Below are 26110 nucleotides of genomic sequence, written 5' to 3'. Positions count from 1 at the left end.
TTCTTGAATCCTGATCATGGTAGGTGTTCCGCAAACCAACTTAGGATTGATGGTTACAGAGAAAGAATGACAGCGACTCAAGTTTGGAAGTAACTATGAGACTAGAAATGTGTGATCATCAACAGTATATAGATCATCAATGAAAGTCAACCTATAAAGCCAATTGGATATTTATTCAGAGTATGAATGGTACTTTGTCTTCCCGTAGTCCACTCAGTATTTAAAAATTTCGAGATGAATGAAAATCTATTGTAAGGGCAGTTTGTAGATTTGTGGCGAAGTTGTGGCAAGAGGACACTTCAGAAAATGATTATTTATTGAATATGTGTTCAACAACAGGAAATAGCAACGCCAGAAAGTAATATGCACAATATCATGAAATGGTACTATGGATCCTAGTCATATGATTGGCTGAGAGCAATCACGTGACCAATCTTTAATTTTGCCTAACATGCCCATCGGGCGTAAGTTTTTACCATCGACTGCAGGCTAATGTAATGTCCGCTCCGGGATACGCACATGATTGTGGCTTGCTGTAATCACGCTGACTGACATTACAGTTGCGTACTTTAACATTGCACACTCAGTTACGGTATAAGTACACACACAGTCACCTGTCTACTGTAAACAGTGTGTTTCGAATATTCTTTGAACATCTGAGCTTTTTTAAAAGCGCCTTTTACATGAAGCTTACAAGTAGGTTATTTATCCATAAAATGTAAAGAAAAAAGTTCATAGAACTATCTTATAAAACAAATAATGCAAAGGTCAATGTTCGGGAGATTAGTCGAAATGCAGGTCACTCTCGAGTATTCACAATGTTGTGCAACGAGCACTTTGTGCATATCAAGCCATTGTAAATACCCTCGAGTGCGCTGATCTCCGCTACCACCCTCTCACTTGTGCGTTATTTGTATATTATGTTCAGGACAGGAAACTATAAGCGAAGTGCTGACATCCGCAGAAAGAGGAAATTGTATGAAATGTTACGGGCTGCCTCTAAGCAATAAAGATCATGGTATTATGAACGATGAAATAGTAGACTGTATCGAAACTTATGATCACATCTTTCACAGTATGAAGTACTGAATGGCCTTATATATTGATGTAAATCTATGAATTGTGAACCTAGGAAGTAATTAAAAATTTCAAAGATGGCTGAAATTGTTTGAAAGCTAATCAACTCCTATGTTTAAAGGTTTGAGAAAGGACAGTTGTTTGTGATGTGCCATTACGAAAGCCATATGATGTCACGAATGTCGGGAAAATAACTTTTGTTTTGTTTTGTTTTGTTTTTGTTTTTTGCAGATATGAATTCGTCGTATGCTAAACTTTAATTTTAATTAAACATAATTTGCCCTGCTTTATTATACGGAAAATATCTAGAAGAAATTCCAGTGGTACAAAACTGTAAAGGTTGTATTGCCACAGTCTATTTCATGAGCAGTTTTCTTCCTTTTATGATCCCTGACTTTATACGGCTAACGTGATGACGCGCCACATTTCATATCTACCGTTGATGTTTATGAGACTGTTGTTCAAAGTGACTCTCACATACAAGTTTGTGTAAATGCGACATGTATAGGTAACCCATCATTTCATGGACCTGTAGCTATTACGATCTTTAAGCAGATTTTGAATTCAAATCAGTGTCTAACTGGAAATTACTTAAACCTTGCTTGGATTTACATTTGTTCTGTCATAAGTCCATCATACTTTCACTCAGAACAGATTTGTGTTGAATATTGTCCAGTCATGAAAAAGAAAATGAAGCCTGGCCATAATGTAAGCCAAAGTTAAGGCAATATTTGGATAAGATCTCATATAATTATATTCTTTTTTTTTTGTTCAATACCTGACCATATACATGTATTGATTTCTTTTCTTTTCTTTTGTTTTTAGAAAAATACGTACTGTATTGCTGAAGCGGTTACTGGTACAATATGGTTTAAGTACAGTAATATATTTACCAACATAAGCAGTAACTTTTGTGTGTTCAGATAATAATTACATGTTGTAAATATTCTGTACATTACTGTAGTTAGGTACAAATGTATTTGTTCCAATAAAAAAGGTGCTTCATGTGATCTAATCACATTGGTTTCATTGTTCATGAGTACTTTATGAGGATATGCATGGAATCAATTATTTTTCATAGATTTGTAATCTTAACAGTTTAGCAAGATGTTACTACTGGAGAGAAGTCTAATCTTTATATGACTGTTTTGACATATGCAATTTTGTACCTGTGTATGTATTCTTGTTTGCACACTATTAGATGTCAATTTAGGCATTTAATGTTTTATTCTTATTACAAAGGGATCTTTATTCTATTGCGATGTATGTGGAATATGCATTTTTCATGATATATTTTGTAAACTTATGTTCCTTTTAGTATGAAATTGAATGAAGTTTGAAAAAAAAGAAAGTATTTCTTATGACATCACATACTCTATCGCAACGTGGGGCTAATTTCTGTTCCCAGAAGGCATAGATTTTGCAGCCAATTATGGTGTTAAACCTGCTAAACTTTTTTCTTCTTCAAAATGTGAAGAGCATATAAATTTTGTACTTAACAGACATGTGCAACCTGTCAAAAAATTACTTTCTAAATACCTGTAGGTACAGAGATGAAAAATGTGAGTATAAACGTCTAACCTTATATCCACAACAGGTTTTTCACTGAAAAAAGCAATGAATTTCACAAGATTTGTTTTGATTTCTACAAAATTTGAATGTACTGTTATGGAGATTACTAATTGCATTGACCTAAAATTGAATTGAAAAGAAAAAGAGTGAGCTGAAAATTGAAATAAATTAAATTGCAGTGTAGGGCAATTCTGGGAAGATGCAAACAAGCAAAACAAACATTCCCATAGCACTCAGATAAACACACACATGCACACACACATGTGGCTGCACATGGTTCAGAACCTTTGGGTTATACGGCAACTATTATGTAGATCAAATACAACTTTTATAACAACGCCTCACACACTGCCGCTGTTACTGTTATGCATATTTGGACTTTGTTTTTATGCCTCCGCCACGAAGTGGTGCCGGAGGCATTATGTTTTCGGGTTTCCGTCCGTCCGTCCGTCCATCCGTACGTCCGTCCTTCCGTCCGTCCGTCCGTAATGAATTTTGTGGACAGCGTAACTAAAAATCCTTTTGAGGTATCCTAATGAAACTTAGTATGTATGTGTATTAGGGGGTGAAGTTGTGCTTATGAACTTTTGGGTGCACATGCTCAAGGTCAAAGGTCAAAAGGTCAAAGTCAAATACGTAAAATTTCACTATTTCCACCATATCTATGCAATGCCTGAAGATATTTTCTTGAAACTTAGTATATACATGTATTACCCAATTAAGATTCTCTGGTGAGAATTTGGGGTCATGAGGTCAAAGGTCAAAGGTCAAAAGGTCAAGTAAAATATTAAAACTTCACTTTTTCCTTCGTATCTTGGAAATTGTTCAAGGTATCTTTATGGAACATATATGTACTGACTGTCAGTGATTATCTAGAGAATTTAGGGTTCATGGGTCAAAGATCAGGGGTCAAAGGTCAAGGGCAGCACTTCAAAATTTTACTGTTTCCCTCATATTTATGCAATGCCAGCAGGATCATTTTTTTTAACACTTGGTGTATGCATGTATAACCTAATAGAGATTCTCTGGAAGCTTTCTTTTTTCTTCTTCTTTTTTTGCCTCAAAGGTCAAAAGGTCAAAGATCAAGGGAAAGTGCTTAACTAACTTTTTCCTCCATATCTCAGAAGTGGCTCAAGTTATCTTGAAACTTACTACATATTTATGCATGTTGTGCCTGACAGTGATTAATTATCCTATGAATTTTAGGGTCAAAGGCCAGATGAAAATGGTAACAATGAACTTTTCAATACAGAAATTGCACTTTTTCTTCATACCTTCAAAATTACTCAATGCATAAACTTATGAATATGTCAAAGTCAAGTTAAAGTCCTTAAATCCCCAAATACATGCTCTCCTATTCATCCAATTAAACCTAGGTCAAGGAAGGTGAACATTCAACACATTTGTGACAAACTTGTCGTTTTCATATTTTGCCAATTTTGTGAAAATGTAATCACACATTGTCTACATGTACTATAGACCTATTAAGGAGAATCATGCATTATGGCGGAGGCATAACAGTCGCCTTAGCGACATTTCTAGTTAGCTTTTGAACCGGTTATTCGACAGGTGTGAAAATAATTGTGATTATTTTTTGTCATCTTCAAGTGATTTATTTACAATTAAATAAATGAAACAGTGATTTCATAAAGAAAATGGCATTTTCCTATTGGAAACTCATTTTTGCTGCAGTGTTCATGTTAACGTGTGACTTTATGTATGAGATTGTCATATCGATATGTTAATCTATATTTATTATGCTTTTTATGTTTATGTGGAAAATATGTGATGAAGAAGAGAAGCTTGTTCCGCTAATGGAGAGTTACTTTATAGTCGACTCAGAATTAATGTAGGCCCTACATATTTTGTTGCTTCAGTTGTCAATTGTGTATTGATAGGTTGACATTGTATATCTGCGATATACTTTAATATGTTTGTTGCCATATTCGTTCTGCAGGTTTTTCACCTGTATACATTTAAAATTCTTTATCCCAAAATGCGCCTAAACTGAGTGAACGCATGACATGTTAGACATTTACAGGCGATGGCTAGTAACTGATCAGTGGGAATCAGTGGGAATACTGGTGGATGATTGTTGCTATCCTTGTGGAATTCATTTAAGAGTACTTTATATATCTATTGTTGTGTGGAAATTATTTGCTTCAGATTGGTCTCATATTCACGTAATGTGCAGTTCAATGTTTCCAGGTTAGCATGACTGTACAGTGTCGGGCCGTCAACGATTCAATGCATAATACATAAGGGCTACAGCTTGAAGGGATGGTACACTATTGGTGGAGATGAGAATTGGGCTTTTAACTTTTGCGAGATACCAAGAAAACACTTATGATATAGTACAAAGCATACCATTTTAAGAGAAATACAAAGTTTATTTGATGCAAATCGGTTTTGGAATGACTGAAACATAAAAAACAAAGTAAAACAAAGCAACCGCTCTTTTTTTGATATCTCATCAATTTCAAAACCAATTTTTATCAAATAAATGTTGAATTCCTTTCAAATTTTCATATTTCATAGCAGGTTTCCCATTATCTCTCACACACACACACACACACACACAAATGTTGGAAACCTGAAATTAGGTCTCAACCAAAACTATACGATCAAGCATTGCTTGATTTGCATGCAACCCTCGTACATAATACGTAGCATATAGGAAAATAGGAGGGAGGGGTGACTTGCATAGAGATAGGATAGGAGAAGGGAGGAAGGAGGGGAGAGGTCTGTCTGCTTTCGGTAAAGGTCTACACAAAGTTAGATCACCTGGATCACTCAATAGTAAAGCATGGCAAAGTATTTTCTCACCGAGGTACAGGTGAACAGTTACAGATCATTGTCGGTTACATAACACTACGCAATAAATTCAGAACGGCGATATTTTTAGGAGGGAATTTCATATACAATACAATTACAATGAAATTATAAGATCACTGATATCCAGAGAGCACCACTGTCTTTACAGCTTTCTTTTAAAGAGTACCGGTACAAAGACTTTAAAGTTGGAATGTCAGAAGGAAGAGAGTTCCAAATATCGGGTCCAGTGTGTCTGACAGATTTCAGAGCCATCACTGTTTTAGGATTTTGTAAATGAAATTTATCAGATTGCCTTGTGGGATAAGAATGTATGTCCTTGTTTGACTGAAAAAAAAAATGTGAAAAAGAAGATGGCAACTGACCGTTATACAAACGAAACATAAAGAGTGAATTTTGCCCCCCCCCCAAAAAAAAAAAAAAAATCATTTACCTTAAGTGTTTTTAATTCAAGAAACAAAGGATATGAATGGTCCCGATAACCTGAATTGGTGCATAATACGTATAGCTTTCTTTTGTAGAAGCATAATACTGTCAAAGTGACTTTTTGCAGTGGCCCAAACAATGTCACAATATGAGATGTTCGATAATATCAACGAATTATAAATCATAAATAAAATATAACTGCACAATTGATTCGTGTCATCTATGAATCGATGAGATTATTTAAGGCTGTACAAGTAATACAGATTCTGCAAAACGGATTCATGTTTAAGTATACGAATATCAAAGCTGTTTTTGTGTACACTATTATGCTGCTTCTTCATTGCAGAAATTTCAGAATAACCGGATGAAACATCCACTGTGTTATGAATAAAATGTCTGGTGGCTTTATAGGGGAAAATCTATATGCAACATGATGAACACTTGTATCAGTAAAGAAAAAAAAATCAAACGTAAGCCTAATGCTCATCGGAAATAAAGGTTTGGACTGATATAGATCCTTCCCCCGATTAGACTGCAATGTGTACAACTATCACGTGTGTACAAACTCTGACCATGGTCCGAGTGCCTGGATACAGCCACTTCAACATGCAATATCCACTGTACAGTAACATTGCGATTCCCCTTCCAACAGAGCTTCTGGAAACTCGTTTGGGCAATCTTGTCCACCCTGTTTGTCAGGGCGGGCTGTTGCTCCACGCCAAATATTTTCAAGACGTTGTCACGGTAACCTTTGCCAAAGTCGTTCCTATAGGCCCATACCCTCAGGGTATTTACTCCGATATTGCCACAACAACATCCGGACATGCCGTGATACGGGCATTTCATTTTGGTGTTACTGAATATTTGGCAGGAAACTTAGTTTGGCGTTCTTTTCAAGTAATGGCAGCCCTGCAGGTATAGGTTCCTGCACTAGAACAAATATTTTCAGTTAATCAAAGGTAAATGTATTTGTTCTTCTTTTCAAATCAAATACAGATAGGCCTACATACATACGTACATGCATACATACATACATCCATACATTATTCATCACCAACAATTTTACAAGCGGTACATTAGGGACTGGAAATCAATATCACTGGAACCAAAAAAAAAATCTATAAAAAAGTGTTATTTCCTCAATATCCACTCACGAAAGGTTATAAAGATTTATGCAATACAAGTGCATGTCAACTTGTGTTGATAAAATGCATTATTTACCAATTGCAGATTAAACAAAAACCCAGCTTTAGTGCTGCAAACTAGTTCTTAAATGTGAGAAACAACCAACGTAAAAAATTATATCTGTATAGCCCATATCAAGTATTGTTAAATATGCAAAATGTGAACAAACGTTATAAATTAATGTTTCTAGAATAAACCGTCTACAGTTATGGTTTACTGAGAAAAATAATGATACCTCCTTATATTTTAGGCTTCATTGCAAAATGTTTATATGTGAGATATTTTTTGATCTAACTAACCTACACATAAGCATCAGTGCTCCCAATGGTAAACAATACTTTTTACATGGTACACGGTGTACATTGATCATCACCTACTTGGCAAACAGAACATATAAATATGTTCCATATTTAGAATATTTTTTTTTGCTATTTTCTGCACACACACACACACACACACACACACAGAAATCAAACAAAGATTTTATAGATGACAGTGTCAAGCACTCCTTGTTTCTATTGTGTCTTTGTTAATCGCTTTGGTAACATATGGATACAGGCAAGTTATGCTCAATTTAAAGGTTTGTGCATTCCATAATCTTTTGTAAATCAAATTAGTAATGTAGCACTTATTGAGAAATTATGTATACGAAAGAATCTCGGTTTGGATTTTTTTTTTTTGTGGGCGCATCCTTGTGCTCTAAAGATAGAAGCTGAAACATTATTATACAATCTGTGGGGTATATATTTTCTCTGTGCCACAGAAGTGACGATCAGGGAACTATGGATCAACACAGTTGAATTTAATATGCATCGCACAAGTCCTTTAACTGAAAGTTGATAACATGCATCCTTCTCATCAAGTGTTTTTTCCCCTGAAAACACTTTAAAAGGATATTGTATTCCTCCAAGCAAAATTACTATTTACTTCCAGTTAGGTATCTACAAAACAAAAATATTCCACGCTTAAATGAAGCTATACATCAAAATATTAAAGCAAAAGTTAGTCATCGTTGTGAAATAATAAGGGGAATAGCATCATAAAATATCAATGAAAAGATCCAAAATCAAGTCTAACCTTGTCTTATACATGAACAACAACTTTAATAGCGGTAAAACAGGGGATGGAAATCAAGAAAGTATTTTCATTGTCGGTAAAAAAAAAACATCTGAAAAGTGTAATTTCCTCAATAGTATCAAATCACGGAAAGTTAACAGAGCGTTATCATCTAAATGCTTTCCTGATACATGTTAAAAGGTTATTGTCCTTCTCTATGATGGGCAAAATATCAATGAAAAGATAAAAATGAAATCAAGCCTTGTCGTCATGATCAACAACTCCACCTATAGCAGTAAAACACGGGCAAGAAATCAAGAAAGTGTATTCACTGGAAAAATCTATGAAAAATGTCATTTCCTTAATAGTATCCAATCACGGAAAATTTACAAAGCCTAAGCAGCTAAAGTTGTTTGTCCTGAAAACGGAAGAACGAAGTACTATTTCTATTTCTCGATTCAGCATTGTCATCTATTTCCAGTTATATCAACTATATGTTTTACAAGAAAAAAAAAACCAAAAGTAAATAAAGCTAAAGATAATCGTGAAGTTATGAGGGATATAGCAACGTGAAATATCAGCGCAGAAGAGATGCAAAATCAATTTCAGATACGAGATAAATATATATATACGCAACATCACAGGCAGTACAATAGGAGCTGGATATCAGACCATCTTTTACTGGAAAAAAATAATGAATATATGAAAAGTGTCAAAAAAGAGGGAAAGCAACGTATCAAAGAAATCAATTCCCATCCTTTAGCTATTCATCATTCTAAAAAAAAAAAAACGGTATCTTGTTCACATCAAACATTATTAAACAAAAGTGATTACATGTGATAAGATGGCAATTTGAGAATGGTTCTGCATGCCGAATCATATCAAGCCCCTAGGTACACATGAAGTACTCTGAGCCAAGTTACAAAGAGTCTAGGTTTTACTCGAAATAATGCCGAGACTCGTATCTAAAAATGAAAATACATAAAAACAAAGTTATGATCATGATTCATTTCGGTACAATATACTAGTAGTTATGGTGCCATTACAGAGAGAATAACAAAGTGATATATCAATCAAAATATTCAAAATCAACTTCAATTTGATAGTGTCGAACTTGTGGGCGAATTTGTGGACCCGATGGTTCGTATACGAACCATTGGATGCACGCCATGAGTTCCATACCCACGAGTTACAAAGCCCATGACCTCGACAATAGGCAAATAGGGCCCATGAGTCAGACACTAGGCAAACAAGGCCCACAAGTTCGACACTATTAAATTAAACAAAAAGACCCACGAGACCGACACATTAAGCCCAGTGATGTAGGCTAAAAACTGTAGACATTCTTGATAACATGCAAATGTATAAAACTGAAACGTTCTGAGGAAAAAAAGAGAAAATACCGGAAGTTAAATTTGTGCGCCAATTACTGTACAGTGTTAGTAAATTGTTCATGAAACTGTAGCGTACTATAAACGTCAATCTTGCACTCATTTGATTTTTTTTTTGCATGGGGGGGGGGGGGGTGATATAGAGACAAATTTTGTAGTAAATGTTTATTGTTTTCTCATAATAGAAATCTCGACATTTGGATTGCGCACGAGAATAACCATACTGTTTGACAAAATAAGGAGGCTAGTCACATAATTGCTATCAATATTTTATTGAATCTGACGGCGAAAATCTAATGCGGGTTTTTGAGACTAATATTGCAATATAAACAAAAGTATTATGATGAAAAAGACTGATGTCTGTCCCTGTCTCACTTTCGAACAAGAGACCTACGCCTCTTACGCTTACTTGGATGAGCAGAGCACTTGCATGACGCTCCAGTTGAGACAAGTCAATGAAAAAATCAAAGAACTAAACAAAACAAAACATCTTGAAACAATGGAATTCCTGCATGCGGCCCCCTGCAGAAATATACTCTCTCACTTTTTGGATATTTGGAGCCCACCCTACCAGTCCCTATGGACACCATTACTGTTTGTATATATTATTTTAGAATTCCCATCTCTCCCTCCCATATTTACGATTTCTTTTAGGTGGGCAAAATCCAGCCACTAGTTTTCGAGAAGAGAAATTTTAAAATTCATGAAAACAAACAAAGTCTGCATAATAAGATCCAAGGTTATACAGCAAACCAACTGTTAATTCGCTTCTTCAATTGATGACTGCTGCGAATTTTGGTTAGTGGCATCAGTTCAGGAAAATAAATTTGGTGTGAAAATGATTTCTTCCTCCGCAAAGTATTTGACTATTAACATTGATTAAAGTCACTCTTGAATTGTACAGACATGTAAAATAAGCAAGTCAGACATTAAAAAAGGGAATCTTGCTTTCTAGCCTTCCGAACCAATAGGGAGCTGTATATTTTCGCGACGGGGAAGTTCGGAGGAAAAAAAAATGTTCTGAGCATGCGCAAAATCGCTTATCAAACTTAATCGATTTATTGCTTGCGTCGTCTCAGTTTTCGCTACGCGTTCTGGGTTATTTTTACGTCCATTCAATCTTGAACCTATTATACATGGACTGTTCACTGCAGCAGTCTTTCTTTGATGTAATGATCGTCGCCGGCACCTGATTATGTGCATCTTAATGAGTGCATTCAGGTGTCTGGACAATAACGATTTTGTGATCACGTATCGTCACTAACAAAAGAATCTTTTCCCTCATTTCAGTCTTGTTTCGCCGATGTGCCTTTTTTCAGACGGAAATGTCTTTGAACAAATACAGATGATGAGGAGCAGCAACCTGAGATCATTACAAATTTTGTGTCAAAAGATGGGTAACTGCTGATTCGCACATTTTCGCACACATGTAAGACCTTGCCTAATGGCAAGATATATCTGTTCTCTACAATTACTTTCCCGTTTTGCTCTGGAATAAGCTGCATGGAGAGAAGTGAAATATTGAGATTACAAATGACAATCATTCTGCCGAGATGTTAGCTTTCTTTTTAAAACTGCCTGCTTCTCATAAGCGAAATTGTTTGAGGAATGATTTCCTAACATACACCACAATTGCACATTCACTATAAATATTCATCGCGATCTAATTATAACAAAGATTTCAACAACAAGGACTAATTATTGTAAGCGAATGATTTCTTATAGAGGGAGCTTTCACTTTAATGTGATTCCTTTTAATGTAAAAAAGGCAATAACTTTTAATACATTCCAAAGGCATATTAAAGAGCACATTCATTCGTCAATGGGTCTTACTGGCTAATCGATTTGAATTGTGTTATATTTATTACATTATATATGTTACAGAGTAAAAAGGTAACAGAGTATAAAGTACACGGCGTATAAAAGGTGACAGATTATAGACAGGTAACAGATTATAGACAGGTATAATGCTATATGCAGTGTTTGAGCTTGATTAAAGTTGATTATGCAGGGGCTTTTATATTAGGATAGGGGGGGGGGGGGGCGTTTTTGATTTGTTCGTGTGTAATAAGTAGTTTTATGCAGTAAATGATTTATAAATGTAACTGGACCCTCCTGAAAAACAGAAAGCCATGATGGCAATATTTACTGAGTGAGGCTTATCCAGCCGCTTTCAACATTGTTTTATTTTGATATTTGTATATGTTTGACTAATTGTGACGGGAATAAATAAACAACAAACAACACTTTACTTGATTTTTGTAAGTTATTTTCTTCTGTGCATATAGTTTTAGATTTCTCGAATCTCCGTCTTGTTCTTCTCTCGGCTTGCTGGCGGTGACGATCATGGGATCAAAGCAGTGAAGCATGCTAAAATGTCCATGTGTATTAGGTCCGTGGTTCAGTTCACGACGCAGAGAGCTACTTTTGATGCACCGATCATGGCGGCGCCATTTTATTTTTTATTGGTTGCGACCTAGCGTAATCTAAAGTTACTTTTCAGTAAGACGCAGGGAAAGAGGAGAGCGTCCAGCGCAAATCTAAAGCTCCATGATGATGTGAGGTTGACGAGTCATGTGACTCTTTTTTTTTTCGCTTCCTCATCTTTTGGCGGGAAAAAAAAGTAAAGGAAGAAATTAATGTTACATTCTATAAGTTTGCGCGTAGCGTGATATGTATAGTTCCTGTTGATTTGTTCATCATTGATTCTGAGTGAGAGTGCCATACCAAAGCTTCGGACGTCAGACAAAGTTGTCAGAGTCTATTTGCAAATGCGCATTCTTTATTCACGCTGAAATATTTGTACTTTATTGCCGTACCTCTTGGTAAAATTATATCAGTATGATGTCCACTTATAGGAGAACAGGATTTTAAGACAAAAGACATTAGATTTCTGATGCACCACTGGCACTGTGACAAAAACCCTCGTCAGACTGGAAGAACTTCAAATTCTTGCTTCAAAATTTGCACAGCAATGTCGCATCGAAACATCCCAGACTTCACTGCCAAGGCTTTGGCATCACACGCGATAGTTGCGACGCTTACAGTCTTGTGTGTATCTTTGGTACAAGGTAAGAAGATCAACCCTATTTGTGTTGCTCAAATTTGTGGTCAATTCTTATGGTGCTATAACACTGAAGTGTGCGTGGTTGCTCTGGCATAGACGTGGTGAAAGACCAATGATGGTGATGACGATGGTGAAAGAATAAACGACATGATTATGGATTATTGTTTGGTGATCGAATGATTTTGATGTTGCTAAAGAAAGATTGTAATGATGACAATGACAATATGAATGAAAGAAATGATCGAAGATAATCATTGTAATAATTAACAAATCATAGTAGGGGAATTAGTTGTCTTGATGAACATAAAATCATGGTGATGTCGCTTTTAATAAAAAAAAGTAATGATACTAATTGTGATAAATGATGAGTGCTGATGATAAACGTTATTGGTGATTGCGATCTTCTTCTTTGCATGTCACAATATACCTGGCATTAAATCATTAGATCTGGCAATACAATTAATAATACGATCGCTTACATGATAACAGTCAGATCAGGAAGGTGAAACTTGTGGGATCCAGGACAACTCGCCCTCGAGACAGGTCGCCCCGGAGACAGCTCACCCTCGATTTTCGAGGGCGAGTTGTCTCAAGTGGCGAAGGAATATACCCCGAATGTTTGATTTAATTTCAGACAAAATAAAAGCTGCTTAAAAATGTTTTTGCATTTATCTGCCTAAATTAAATTTCAGAATGCACACAGTTTCTTTTTTCTCTGATTAAAATCATTTTTAAAATGAAAATTATGGCATTTTGTTATCGCATTTTCCCAGCCCTGAGATCGCTAGAATTGCCGAATCGTCCATGCCAAGTTTGTGCTCGCCCCCTGATTCTTCTCGGCAAACTGCAGTAAATTTTTAGACTTTAAATGCACCTCTTAGACTTCATTTATGATTCAGGTTTGTATTATTGATTAATGATGCTAGATAGTAGGTTAATATTTCACTGTCTTCGTTTATTCAGCAAAAGAAGAAGAAGATACGATCTCGCCCTCGCCTCTTTTTCTCCCGCTGGCGCGGCATGCATTGTAGCCTGCATTGTGTTTCTGTTAACTTACACCCATAATTTTCATTTTAAAAATGATTTTAATCGGAGAAAATTAAAACTGTGTGTATTCTGATATTTAACTTAGGCAGATAAATGCAAAATTATTTTGAAGCAGCTTTTATTTTGTCTGGGATTAAATCAATCATTCGGGGTATATTCCTTCGCCACTTAAGACAACTCGCCCTCGGACCCAAGACATCTCGCCCTCGAAAAACGAGGGCGAGTTGTCTGGCCCCCAAACTTGTTCGTTGGGGCACTGATCCCTTATAATCCCATGTTGAGTGATAGGGAAAATCCTCAGGGCTGAGTGCCCACTCCTTTTCCTCTCACCTCCCTGGTCAGATGCAGTAACCGCATGTTCTATGTCATCTCGTTCATTGGGTTCATGTGAAGTGCTGTACTGTTTGTACAAACGTATTTCTGTCCAATGAAGACTGGATATGTAGCAAATGCATTTTCGGGGAATTACCTTTCATGAATGCACATGATCTTACCAATTTTGATGTTTACCAATCAAATAATCAACATGTGATGACGCCAGAAATAGTGGTAACCTTCCAATGTCCTACACAAATTTTAATGATGCATGTAAATTACTCTCGAGCCAATCTGGAATTTCATGTTACTCACCTAAATGTATAAATGCATTGATGAGATAAGATACATATTCCCGAAATCACCACTTCACATTATTTCTTTCAGTGAAAGTATGCTAAACGAAAGTATCCCAGACGTAGCTGTAGAAATTGATGGTTATATTACAATAAGAAAAGACAGGAATAAGAATGGCGGATGAATATTGTTTTATGTTAAAAGGGTATTTGTTGTGAAGTCAGGCATGACTTGATGGATGGCGATTTGGAACTGCTTGTTATACAAATTGATAGAATCAAGCAGAAGCATTTTCTGATGTGTCTTTGGTATAGACCACCAAATTCTAAAATATCTTTGTTTGGAAAGTTAGATAATATATTCCAAAAAATCGAAATATTAGGTTTTGATGTTATGTTGTTGGGTGATCTGATCTGTAATGCTCTAACTCAGCGTAAAAGTTCGTCCACCCAGCGATTATTGACATTTGCTTAGGATTATCATTTAACACAATTGATTGATAAGCCAACAAGAATTACCCCCTCCTCCTCGACAGTTATTGATCTCATGTTGACGTCTGCCCCTGAGAAAGTTACTCAATGCGATGTTATACCAATGTGTCTCAGTGATCACTACATGGTGACAGCAACTTGGGGTCGAGTTAAACATAAAACTCAACACCATAAGTATGTAATGATACGTGCATTTGAGAGAATGAATGTTGACAATTTTTAAAGAGATTTGTCTAATGAATTGTGGGAGGATGTCACAGAAGAAAAAGATGTTGAGGAGGCTTACCTGAAGTGGATAACGAAGTATAAAAAAGTCATTGATAAACATGCACCACTTAGGAAAAGAAGAGTAAAACAAAATAAATGTACCCTGGATAACCGCTGAAGTAAAAGATATGATGCATAAGAGAGATAGAGCTGAAAAGAAAGCTAGAAAGACTATTAAATAGTAGTAGAGATTGGAATCATTATAGAAAGTTGAAAAATGAAGTAACATTGATTATGAGAAAATTGAAGCAGAATTATGCACTAAATGGTATTAATGAAAATCAAAGAAATAGTAAAAAGGTGTGGAAAGTTATACGAAAGGTATTACCCACTAAAGCTAAAAATAGAGATGTGTGTTATGTTGAAATAGATAATAGGGAAATTACTGATTCTTTGGAATTGGCAAATGTGTTAAACAATTATTTTTCGAACATAGTACATCAGATAAAACAAGATACAATGTTTCAATGAGATTTTGGACAGTATATGAAGATGGAGTCTGATTCAACTTTTGTATTTACTAAAGTGACTGAAAGTGATGTTCGTAATGTATTTGATAATATGTCTTTAGATAAAGCTACAGGTTTGGACGGAATACCTGCGAGATTCGTTAAACTGTCAACGCCATGTATTCTTTTGCCACTTACTCACATAGTTAATTTATCCCTTTTCAGCGGGGTCATCCCGCGTGAATGGAAATGTGCTAAAGTCGTTCCTTTATTCACAGGCGGCAAGGAAACAGAGTTAGCAAACTATCGACCTATTTCCATTCTACCGGTTTTGTCTAAGGTCATTGAAAGAATTGTTAATTCTCAAGTCACCAAATACCTATCTGAATACTCTATTTTGTCTACTAATCAGTCAGGGTTTCGACACGGTCACTCCACTACCACAGCTTTATTGAAATAATGTTACCGAAAATTTACTGTCCAGTATGGATAAAGGTCTGGTTTCTGGGCTTGTAACATTAGATTTGAAAAAGGCCTTTGATATGGTCGACCACACAATAATGGTTGAAAAGTTAAGACTATATGGGTTTGACCACACCAGCCTGTTGTGGTTTATGAATTATTCAAACGGAAGAATGCAAAGAACAGAAGTGAATGGTGCCATGTCTACCCTGCTCCTGTTGTGTATGGGGTGCCACAAGGCTCGATACTGGGGCCGGTATTATTTTTACTTTTTATAACCGATATTACTCATACGGTCAAACATTGTGATTTATCTCTTTACGCAGATAAATACATACATGATGTATGTATTTTTCCTCCAATAATCCTGTTGAAATGACAAGATGTATAAATCAAGATTTGAAAGAGATTTCTACGTGGTTGATGGCTAATAACCTGGTTTTGAATGCTGATAAATCAGAATATATGATTTGGGGTTCCAGGAAGAAGTTGAAGTATTTTCATGATTCTGGTATTATTCTTCAAATAAATGGTATACGATTGAAAGAAGTATATAAATGCAAAATTTTAGGAGTTGTATTTGATCCAAACCTTACATGGAAACTTCACGTGGATTACATAAGAGGGAAAATTTTGAGAAATTTGTTCTTACTGAGGAAATCCGGTTTTGTGTGAATTTTAAAGTTGCAAAAATGTTGTATTTTTCTATTATTCAATCTCATCTGGATTATTGCTCACCAGTATGGAGTAATGCTGCAAAGTCCACTTTGAATAGGCTGTTTGTTTTACAGAAAAGAGCTTTACGTATTGTTTTAAAGGTAGATAATTTAGAAAGAACCTCGATATTGTTTAGTAAATCAGGTAATTATTCAATATATGTTCGTTGGAAAAGAGTAAATGTGATTTTGTTGCATAAATGTTTGTACGGTTTTGCACCACAACATCTTTCGTCAAGAATACATTTCAAAGAACACAGTTATAAACTCCGTAATTCTCAGGTTCAAATTTGGTTACCCAAACCTAAAACAAATTTTATAAAAAGAAGTTTTTTATATACGCAAGTTCAGGTTTATTCAATTCATTGTCATTGGTCACCCGAAACACAAAAGATATACATTGTTTTTGTAAGAAGATGAAAAATGAGATCCAGACTTCTTAAGGTGTAATGTGATATATTTATATTCATATTCTCAATATTTTTTTCTTATCAAGTATTGCTTTATTTATCATTTGGTCACCGGTTCCAAGCTTCCGGTTTTAGATATCCCCTTCTTCATAATGTATACACACATACACTCAAATACATTTTTGTTGTCGTTGATTAGTATTTTGGTTATGTATTTAGTTGTGTTAAGTTTAGTTCTCTGAGTATATCTCTCTTGTTTTTGTCCGGCTATTTCTATTACTGCCATTATTTTAATATGTGATATTAAGATGTCGACTGTGAGTCATTTTGTGTATAATTTGTTTCTATTTGCTACTGAAATAATTTTGATGAATTTATTAATTTGTCGACTGTAAGTCATCTTTTTAATTCTTTTAACAATGATTTCATACCCATGTTGTACAAGTTTAAATGTGTATTCATCGCTGTTTTTTATATGAATGTTATATGTAAGTCAAGTGGACCCCTTTGAAAATCAGCTGTGCTGAAAGGGCTATCCACCCTACTGCTGGAAATAAATGAATATGAAATAAATAAATAAATAAATAAATGAATAAATAAATAAATAAATGAATAAATGAATAAATAAATTTCACAAAGGCTGGATGTCCGAAATATGATACTTGATGCACACCTGAATGATTCTCGATATGCTGATGATTAATTATCGATGGACAGATGAATAATCCACTCAATGTGCACAGGTAATCCAACATATGTCAAGCGAGTAGAGTTGACCAGATCTTCAACATGTTCAATGTAGCACTGTCCTTAAGCGCGTACATAAAAATGGAGTAATGTACACAAAATGTAAGCGGTTCAACTCTCCACAGGGGCAGTATGTCTTCCAGGCCTTATCTCCACAAAATGTATAACAGGTCAGCAGGAAATGTAGGACTGACTACCAGGTACCATCTTATTTGTGAACTTTTTAACTGGCGATATTCAGGTGAGCGTTAGACACCGCGGGAAAGGTTGTCTAAGTTTGAACAGAAATACTGTCCAGACCAAATCACCTTTGCCAAGTTTTTCAGACATATTGTGATCGCGTCTGAAGCCAGATAGGCTTACCGCTTGTCCGCTACCGGCGGTTTCACGCTGTTGCGATTTCCAGGCAGACTGACTTTCAAAGTGATGTGCTTCTGTGTTTATGTGACGCAGCGAATCGGCTTGACACTTGGATAGTTTGCCTGTTTGATGTCTACATTTTGATGAAAGTTTGGACCTTTTGTTGAGCGCGTTTTTGTTTCGAATGATAATGACCTTCTCATCGAGGCAGAGATTGCACAGGCCACTCTTTCTTAGGGTTAAGTTGACTATTTTTTGATGTCTCACGTTAACGTGAAATTTGCATGTTTATCTTTCAGGCTGCAGATGCACTTTGAGAGCTGGGTTTCATTTTTTCTTTTTCGTGCTTGATTAAACATAATTTAACATGTTTCCTCGTCTGACGGTTGCTTTTTACACAAAAGCCGTTTTTATGCATCTTTCTCTCAGCGGGCATTGATCTTTTTGATTTTTTGGGGGTCTTTTTCCGTGTTCCTATAATATATCATATATATATGTATACACTGTACATATATATATATATATATACACACACACACACACACATATATATATATATATATATATATATATATGTATATATATCATATATATATATATATATATATATATAGATATAGATATAGATATATGAGTATCTGAATGTAAGAACGACCCAAGTCCATGGAAGGTCGTTTCGAGTAAACTTAAAAAAATTTCATATCTTTTTTATTTGGCCAATATTATTCTATTCAATTGTGATGGGAAGGTAACATTGTATAAATAAATGGGCACATAAATTATTGTCACAAGTAAAATTTACATTAATTGTGGAGAGGCAATTTTGTGTGATGGACTTGGGTCGTTCTTTGAATCATGGAAATGGACTTGGGTCGTTCTTTGAATCACATACAGGATAGGCTGCTATATTAATTGTATGGTAAAAGCAATAGAGAAGACAGGTTTGATACTTTTTCCAGCTTTTAGTACGTATGGCAAATGGCCTACAAATATGTTGTTGTCCACCATAGTATAATGTCCCTCATCACTAATTCATCATGTGTGTGTATCTGTGTATGTGCACGTCTGTGTGTATACATGGAGCTTCCATGTGCATGTATGTAAATGCGTGGAAATGTTTTCCATCTGTCTCTTATAAGCAATAATATGTGGACGATATAACTAAGGAACTGCTAGAGGTACCCAGCTGAAACTTTGCACATGCATAAATAAGTGGATAAAGCTGTTGCATCAACTCATGCTTGCACATACAGTTGTACCTAAGGTCAAGGGTCAAAGGTTATTGGCCAAGCTTAAATTGCAAAATGTCACAGTTTTCCCCGTTTCTCTGCAGCATATACGGGAAAGTATATATTCATAAACTTATACACATTATATTATACTAGACATCAATTCTCTGAATCTGTTTGGCCATTTGTTCAAAGGTAAGGTAAAAATGCTGTCATTTCACTACTCTCTCCATCTTCTAAATTGGTTTGATTGCTTGATTTCTACCAAATTTCTCCACATGATTTCCCAATAATATTGTGCTATTCAAATGACAGGAACTTGGTTCTTTGGCAATTTTTGTGCCTTTCCCGCACTGCTCTAAAGACTTTTGCTCATATTTTGCGTCCATTCCTTCGTTTTTTCCCAACCTTACTCCTCACGACTGTCTAGCAAGTCATGTTCATTTTGTGGTACATACATGAATAGGCCTGCACATCAACAAGGAGAGACGAGAGAGGGCGCTTTATTATGAATGCAAAAATTACCCAAGTCTGAACTTGGGTCATTCTTACATTCATATAAAATTCCACTCATTCATTTAAGGCACTTCCGGGGTGATTAGGGTCTATCATTTATACACAAGATGAGTCCATGCATTAGCTACAATTTCCCATGTCAAACTGAATTTGGCCAAAAATTGGACTTGGGTCGTTCTTATATTCAGGTCTTCATATATATAAGTGAGCTACAGCTGCATGAAAAACATGGATGTAGTCATGAAATCCCACAACCAAAGAGTTATCTGTCAATTCAAGTTACATGACAAGGAACCAAAGCCCAAATGAAACCAAAAAGACCAATGCTCGCTGAGAGGAAGATGCATGGAAACGGCTCTTTTGTGTATAGGGCAACCGCCATACATTTGTATACGCAGGACTTATGTACATTTACGTTTAAGCATGAATTACATACATTGTACTTTTTTTTTCTATAAAAAGAAGCACATGACAGAAGTGTGCATTTGATTGACTTTATTATCATTTTTATTATCATCATTATTATTATTACAATTATTTTTTTTCTACAAAGGACTACATAACATTTGTAGTGCGAAATATCTCAGCCACATGGCCGAAGGATTGATTTAGGATTCCGTTCATAATGCACAATTCAAAATGTCACGCTCATACATGTGTCACATGGTATGATGGCCAAAAAAAATAAAATCATGCATTATATAGGTCAACGATCCTTTGGGTAATATCAATCACGTTTGTTTTGAGTTCTTTATTTCACATGACATTATATTTCTATTCTCGTAAGAATTTCTCTCATACATACATAATTTACTGATATTTTGTATGACATGATTTTGTACAACTGTTTTATTCTTGAGTACTATTGTTCATAATTGATCATCATCATCAGCTCAATCGACAATGTTTACAGGGCCATTTTTAAAAACAATAACCAGAATCAATAGTGTAAATCGTCAAATAGACGGTGACATAGTACACTCTCAGATCACAGAGATGTAACTGAAATGGATAATCAGTATGGGCAGAAGTCTTTCAAGTTAATTTTCCCATGGTTGTGAAAGTAGATTTAGCCTTGCTTTCATAATTGTATATCACATTTAGTTTGCTTTTTCTTCAATGGCATTGTGCATTGCCTCACAAAAGCAAGATGATGGCAGAATAATTTTTAGAATAGCCTCCCCCACAGGAAATGGCCTACATCTTCTGCATCTCATTTAGCACTTGTGTGTGTGTGTGTGTGTGTGTGTGTGTGTGTGTGTGTGTGTGTGTGTATCTGTCTGTCTCATGCTACTTGACATGCGCTATGTGTTTTAATACCTATTTCTGACTATTCCGAAACCAATTTGGTATGTCGGAGAAATGTGTTGTTTTCTCTATCTCAACACCAGAAAGCGATGATGAGTATTATTTCAACCAATGTGATCGTTGGCCAGAAGAGAATTTGCTGTTGAACTGAGTACCTAGATTTTGTTTTCAGATGTGGATGGTAAACCTAGCGTCGCACCTTTTCTTTCTTTTTTCTTTCTTTTTTTCTCTGATATCCATTGTTTCTTGATATTTTTGAAATACATTCGCTTCCATTTCGTGCGACCTTACGTTGCACTTTTGGTGAGGGTTTGCAAGAAGAAACTGAAACTGTGAAAATTGGGCCCCAATCTGGCTACCCCCCTCCATTGGGGTAATCCGATGAGACCGACACCTACGAGTCATACGGTCCACGAGACCGACATCAAAAATAGGTCCATGAGTCATACAGCCCATGAGTTATACGGCTCACGAGTCATACAGCCCATGAGTTCGACACTACACACAAAAGGCTCACGAGACCGACACTAAGCAAAGAAAGCCCACGAGACCGACACTACACAATAAGGGCTCACGAGACCGACAGTACGCAAAAGAGGTTAACGAGACCAACACTAGGCAAGAAAGCCCACGAGACCGACACTAGGCAAAGAAGGCTCACGAGACCAACACTAGGCAAAGAAAGCTCACGAGACCGACGCTTGGCAAAGAAGGCTCACAAGACCAACACTAGGCAAAGAAAGCTCACGAGACCGACGCTTGGCAAAGAAGGCTCACAAGACCGACAGGATGAACAGCGCCATATACATGTCAATTACAAATATGTACCTGTACAGGGTGTTCCATTAAAGGGAAAATTACATACTGGCGGGTGCAATTTCGTCACGCTATCGAGCGAGAGATTGTAACTAATTGAACAGCACCATCTACATATCAACGACATTAAGTATGTATTTCTATACACGTGTGGCTTTTAGGGGGCAGTTCTGTCACTCTACTGGGAGCGACATTGTTACCAATAATCTTTTTTTTTCTTTTTAATAATATTGTCCTCTTCATGGGACCCCCCTCAAAAATAGTATGAAAAAATGATAAAGGACAAGAACGATGTATGGTTTAATCTTAGATGCCATCGTGCTATTCTTAATAGGCTTTCCTAATTTCTAGCTAGACGGTGGACAGGATCTAAGATTTTTCGCCCTCTTCTTTCTCGCTTTACAAGTTAAGTAGCCCATATAAGATATCCTATCCGCCTGCTTATGTCCGCCTGCTTAGAGTAATACAGTTGTGATTTCTCTGTAACTATAATGTATGAAATTCAAAGGATGAAACGTTTTATATTGCGGCGATTTGTGGCTTGTCTTTGTAAAAAATATTCTCAAAACGATACCTTTTTCGTGAAATAGAATATTTGTTCTCAGGGATACATTTTCTTTTTCCGAATTCTTAACGCTACCATAATAGACGATTACATTATTTTCTGTGAATTTATACTATTAAAATCAACACCTTCGCAGATGACTACCCCCCGCTCATATCATGTAAAGCAGGTGTTCACTGCAACATTGACCATTTTGTGAATAATTTTCTTGTAGTGAACTTCATTTCATTCCTGGGTATTTTTCTAGTTGGTTGATCTGAATGTCCACATCATTTTACTATTATTATTAATGATTTTTTTAGTAGGTGTATACCGGTATGGGCTTTGCGGAAAGGGAAACGAAGGTGTTTTGGCATTTTCGAAATCAATGTTGAAACATCTTATGCACTTTTAATGAATTTTGTTCATTTTTCTTCACAAACACTCACATACGCAAACACAATCAAAGATTTTGAACCGTCCAGGGGGTGAAGGAGGTCATTTGGGGGTCATCCCACGAGACCGACACCCACGAGTCATACGGTCCACGAGACCGACATCAAAAATAGGTCCATGAGTCATACAGCCCATGAGTTATACGGCTCAAGAGTAATACAGCCCATGAGTTATACGGCTCACGAGTCTTACAGCCCATGAGTTCGACACTACGCACAAAAGGCTCACGAGACCGACACTAAGCAAAGAAAGTCCACGAGACCGACACTACACAATAAAGGATCACGAGACCGACAGTACGCAAAAGAGGCTAACGAGACCGACACTGGGCAAAGAAGGGTCACGAGACCGACACTAGGCAAAGAAGGCTCACGAGACCGACAGGATGAACAGCGCTACCTACATGTCAATAACCTGTACAAGGTGTTCCATGAAGGGGAAAATTACATAATGGCGGGTGCAATTTCGTCACGCTATCGAGCGAGAGATTGTAACTATTTGAACAGCACCATCTACATATCAACGACATTAAGTAACTATAATTATATGTATTTCTACACGTGTGGCTTTTAGAGGGCAGTTCTTTCACGCTGCGGGGAGCGACATTGTTACCAATAATCTTTTTTTTTCTTTTTAATAATATTGTCCTCTTCATGGGACCCCCCTCAAAAATAGTATGAAAAAATAATAAAGGACAAGAACGATGTATGGTTTAATCTTAGATGCCATCGTGCTATTCTTAATAGGCTTTCCTAATTTCTAGCTAGACGGTGGACAGGATGTAGGTTTTTTTTTTTCTAGATATCCTATATCCTCCTGCTTCTGATGACCCGCTTGTTTAGAGTTCAGTTTGTATTTTTTTTTTCTGTAACTATATTATACAGGAACATGACATTTCAAAGGATGAAAACGTTTTTTATTGCAGCGATTCACCTCGATTTGTGGCTTGTATTTGTAAAATTATTCTCCTCAAAATGGTACATTTTTCATGAAATAGAATAGCCGTTTTCATGGATGCATCTTCTTTTTCCGAATCCTTAAAGCTACCCTAATAGACGATTATACCATTTTCTGTAAATTTGTACTTTTAAAATCAGCACCTTTGCAGATGACTACTCCCCTTCCATATCATGTAAAGCAAGTATGCACTGCAACATTGACCATTTTGTGAAATATTTTCTTGTGAACCTCATTTCACACCTGGGTATTATCCAGTTGGTTGACATGAATGTCCACATCATTTTATTTATTTTTTCCTAAGCAGGTGTATACCGGTATGTATTTCGCGGAAAGGGAAACGAGGGTGTTTTGGCATTTGCGAAATTAATTTTGAAACATCTCATGCACTTTTACTGATTTTTTTTTTTCACAAACGCTCAAATGCGCAAACACAATTAAAAATCTTGAACAGTTCAGGGGGTGAGGGAGGGCAGTTGACGGGGTAATCCCCTAGCAACTCTCCTTTTCCATCTCTCATATCTTCCTTCTGCCATTATATGGACACCCTATACAATTAATTGGTCTATAGGTGGCGCTGTTCATCCTGTTGGTCTCGTGGGCCTTCTTTGCCTAGTGTCGGTCTCGTGAGCCTGTTTTGCCTAGTGTCGGTCTCGTGAGCCTTTTAAGCGTAGTGCCGGTCTTGTGAGCTTTGTTTGCATAGTGTGGGTCTCGTGAGCCTTTTGTGCGCAGTGTCGAAATCGTGGGCTGTATGACTCGGGGGCTGTATGACTTTTGGGCTGTATGACTCGTGGGTGTCGGTCTCGTGACGTGCACCCCTTCCATTCCCCCAATTTAGCACTAAGGATGACACCCCGGATCTGCCATGAACAAACTTGAAACGTCGCTAATCAATGTTCTTATTTACAGCTGTATAATCATGCAGTACTAGAGAAGGTTTTCAAAGATTCCTTATAATTAGGTGGATCGAGGGGGTGCCGTGTACCAATTTGAACAAAATGAAATCTTATTTCCCCTGGGGACGTTACCTGCCAGGTTTAGAGAAAATCCGTCAAGGTGTTGTTAAGAAGAAACTGAAATTATGAAATGCTTATGCATGACGTGCGACGCACGATGACGGACGCCGGACAATGAATAATTGCAAACGCCTACTTGAGCCTTTGGTTCAGGTGAACTAAAAACCTAAACCCGAACTGATTTGAGTGTATTTTCCCCCATACAGCTCAGTCACCTTTCATATCAACAACCAGCCGATCCTTCACGAGTGCAGAGAGTGGAAATTCGTTCTTTGCCTGTTTTCGAAGTGCACCAGACCTTGATGCCACCGTTGCCACTGGTCGCTATGTCTACACGATGAATGGTCTACAGAGTAACCCCGATCCTCCTGCTGCACGTTCTGTTAATGACCCTACGACAGAGTATTATAACACACTACTCTCAGATACCACTAATCACAGGGCATATGGTGCATTTTATTGTTCAGCCACCAAAGATGGACAGTCCACGGTGGTGCCGACAATATTTCTGAGGTCTAATGGTAAGTGTAAAGAAGTCATCATATTCTCTCACATTGACAAAGGATTCAGCTGATATTACAATACATACAACAATAAACAACAACTTTGTGAAGCGGACTGTACTCATATTTTACAGACAGGTATGGCTGTTAGTATTCGTTTAAGACGGGCAAGATTTATTGTATAAAAATCAAGGAAAAAAAAAACAACAGCCCGAAACATGATTGAGAAGAAAATGCAATCCATCAACATTAGTTGACGTCACAGTCAGATAAATGAAATATATTTTATATCTTCACCCGGAAAGTATAATAAAGAGTTGGGAAAGAGAGAGAGAGAGAGAGAGAGAGAGAGAGAGAGGGAGAGAGAATCGATGTTTTCATTTGCTATCTAGCATTGCTACAGCTCATATGTCATGATTACTTCAACTTGCTTGATACTTCGTAGGTTTTTGTTACCACGTAAGTACAGGAATGATCAAGGGAAAACTTCAGATTTTCAGACTTTTGCATTTGAAAATCCATAATCAGTTACGCTGGGTACACGGTTACAGAATTTATAGCGATTGGGATAAGTAATGACAATAATTTCAAAATTTGT

At 36.5% G+C, this 26110-nt stretch overlaps 1 protein-coding gene across 1 annotated transcript in view; it reads left to right on the top strand.

Annotated features, from left to right (window-relative positions):
- Positions 1 to 12513: 12513 nt before the first annotated feature.
- The window catches only part of LOC139743502 (uncharacterized), a 69970-nt gene continuing 56373 nt past the window's right edge, over positions 12514 to 26110 (top strand). Inside the window, exons 1-2 of the mRNA XM_071653983.1 lie at positions 12514 to 12610; positions 25216 to 25530. Coding sequence (XP_071510084.1) covers positions 12514 to 12610; positions 25216 to 25530 — 412 coding nt within the window. The remainder of the gene's footprint in view (positions 12611 to 25215; positions 25531 to 26110) is intronic.

This window comes from Diadema antillarum, unplaced genomic scaffold (assembly GCF_040938485.1).
Source record: "Diadema antillarum isolate AM-2024a unplaced genomic scaffold, OU_Dant_1.0 seq00001089_RagTag, whole genome shotgun sequence".
NCBI lineage: Eukaryota > Metazoa > Echinodermata > Echinoidea > Diadematoida > Diadematidae > Diadema > Diadema antillarum.
The sequence above is the reverse complement of the archived record's forward strand: the minus strand, read 5'-3'. Positions and strand labels throughout refer to the sequence as shown.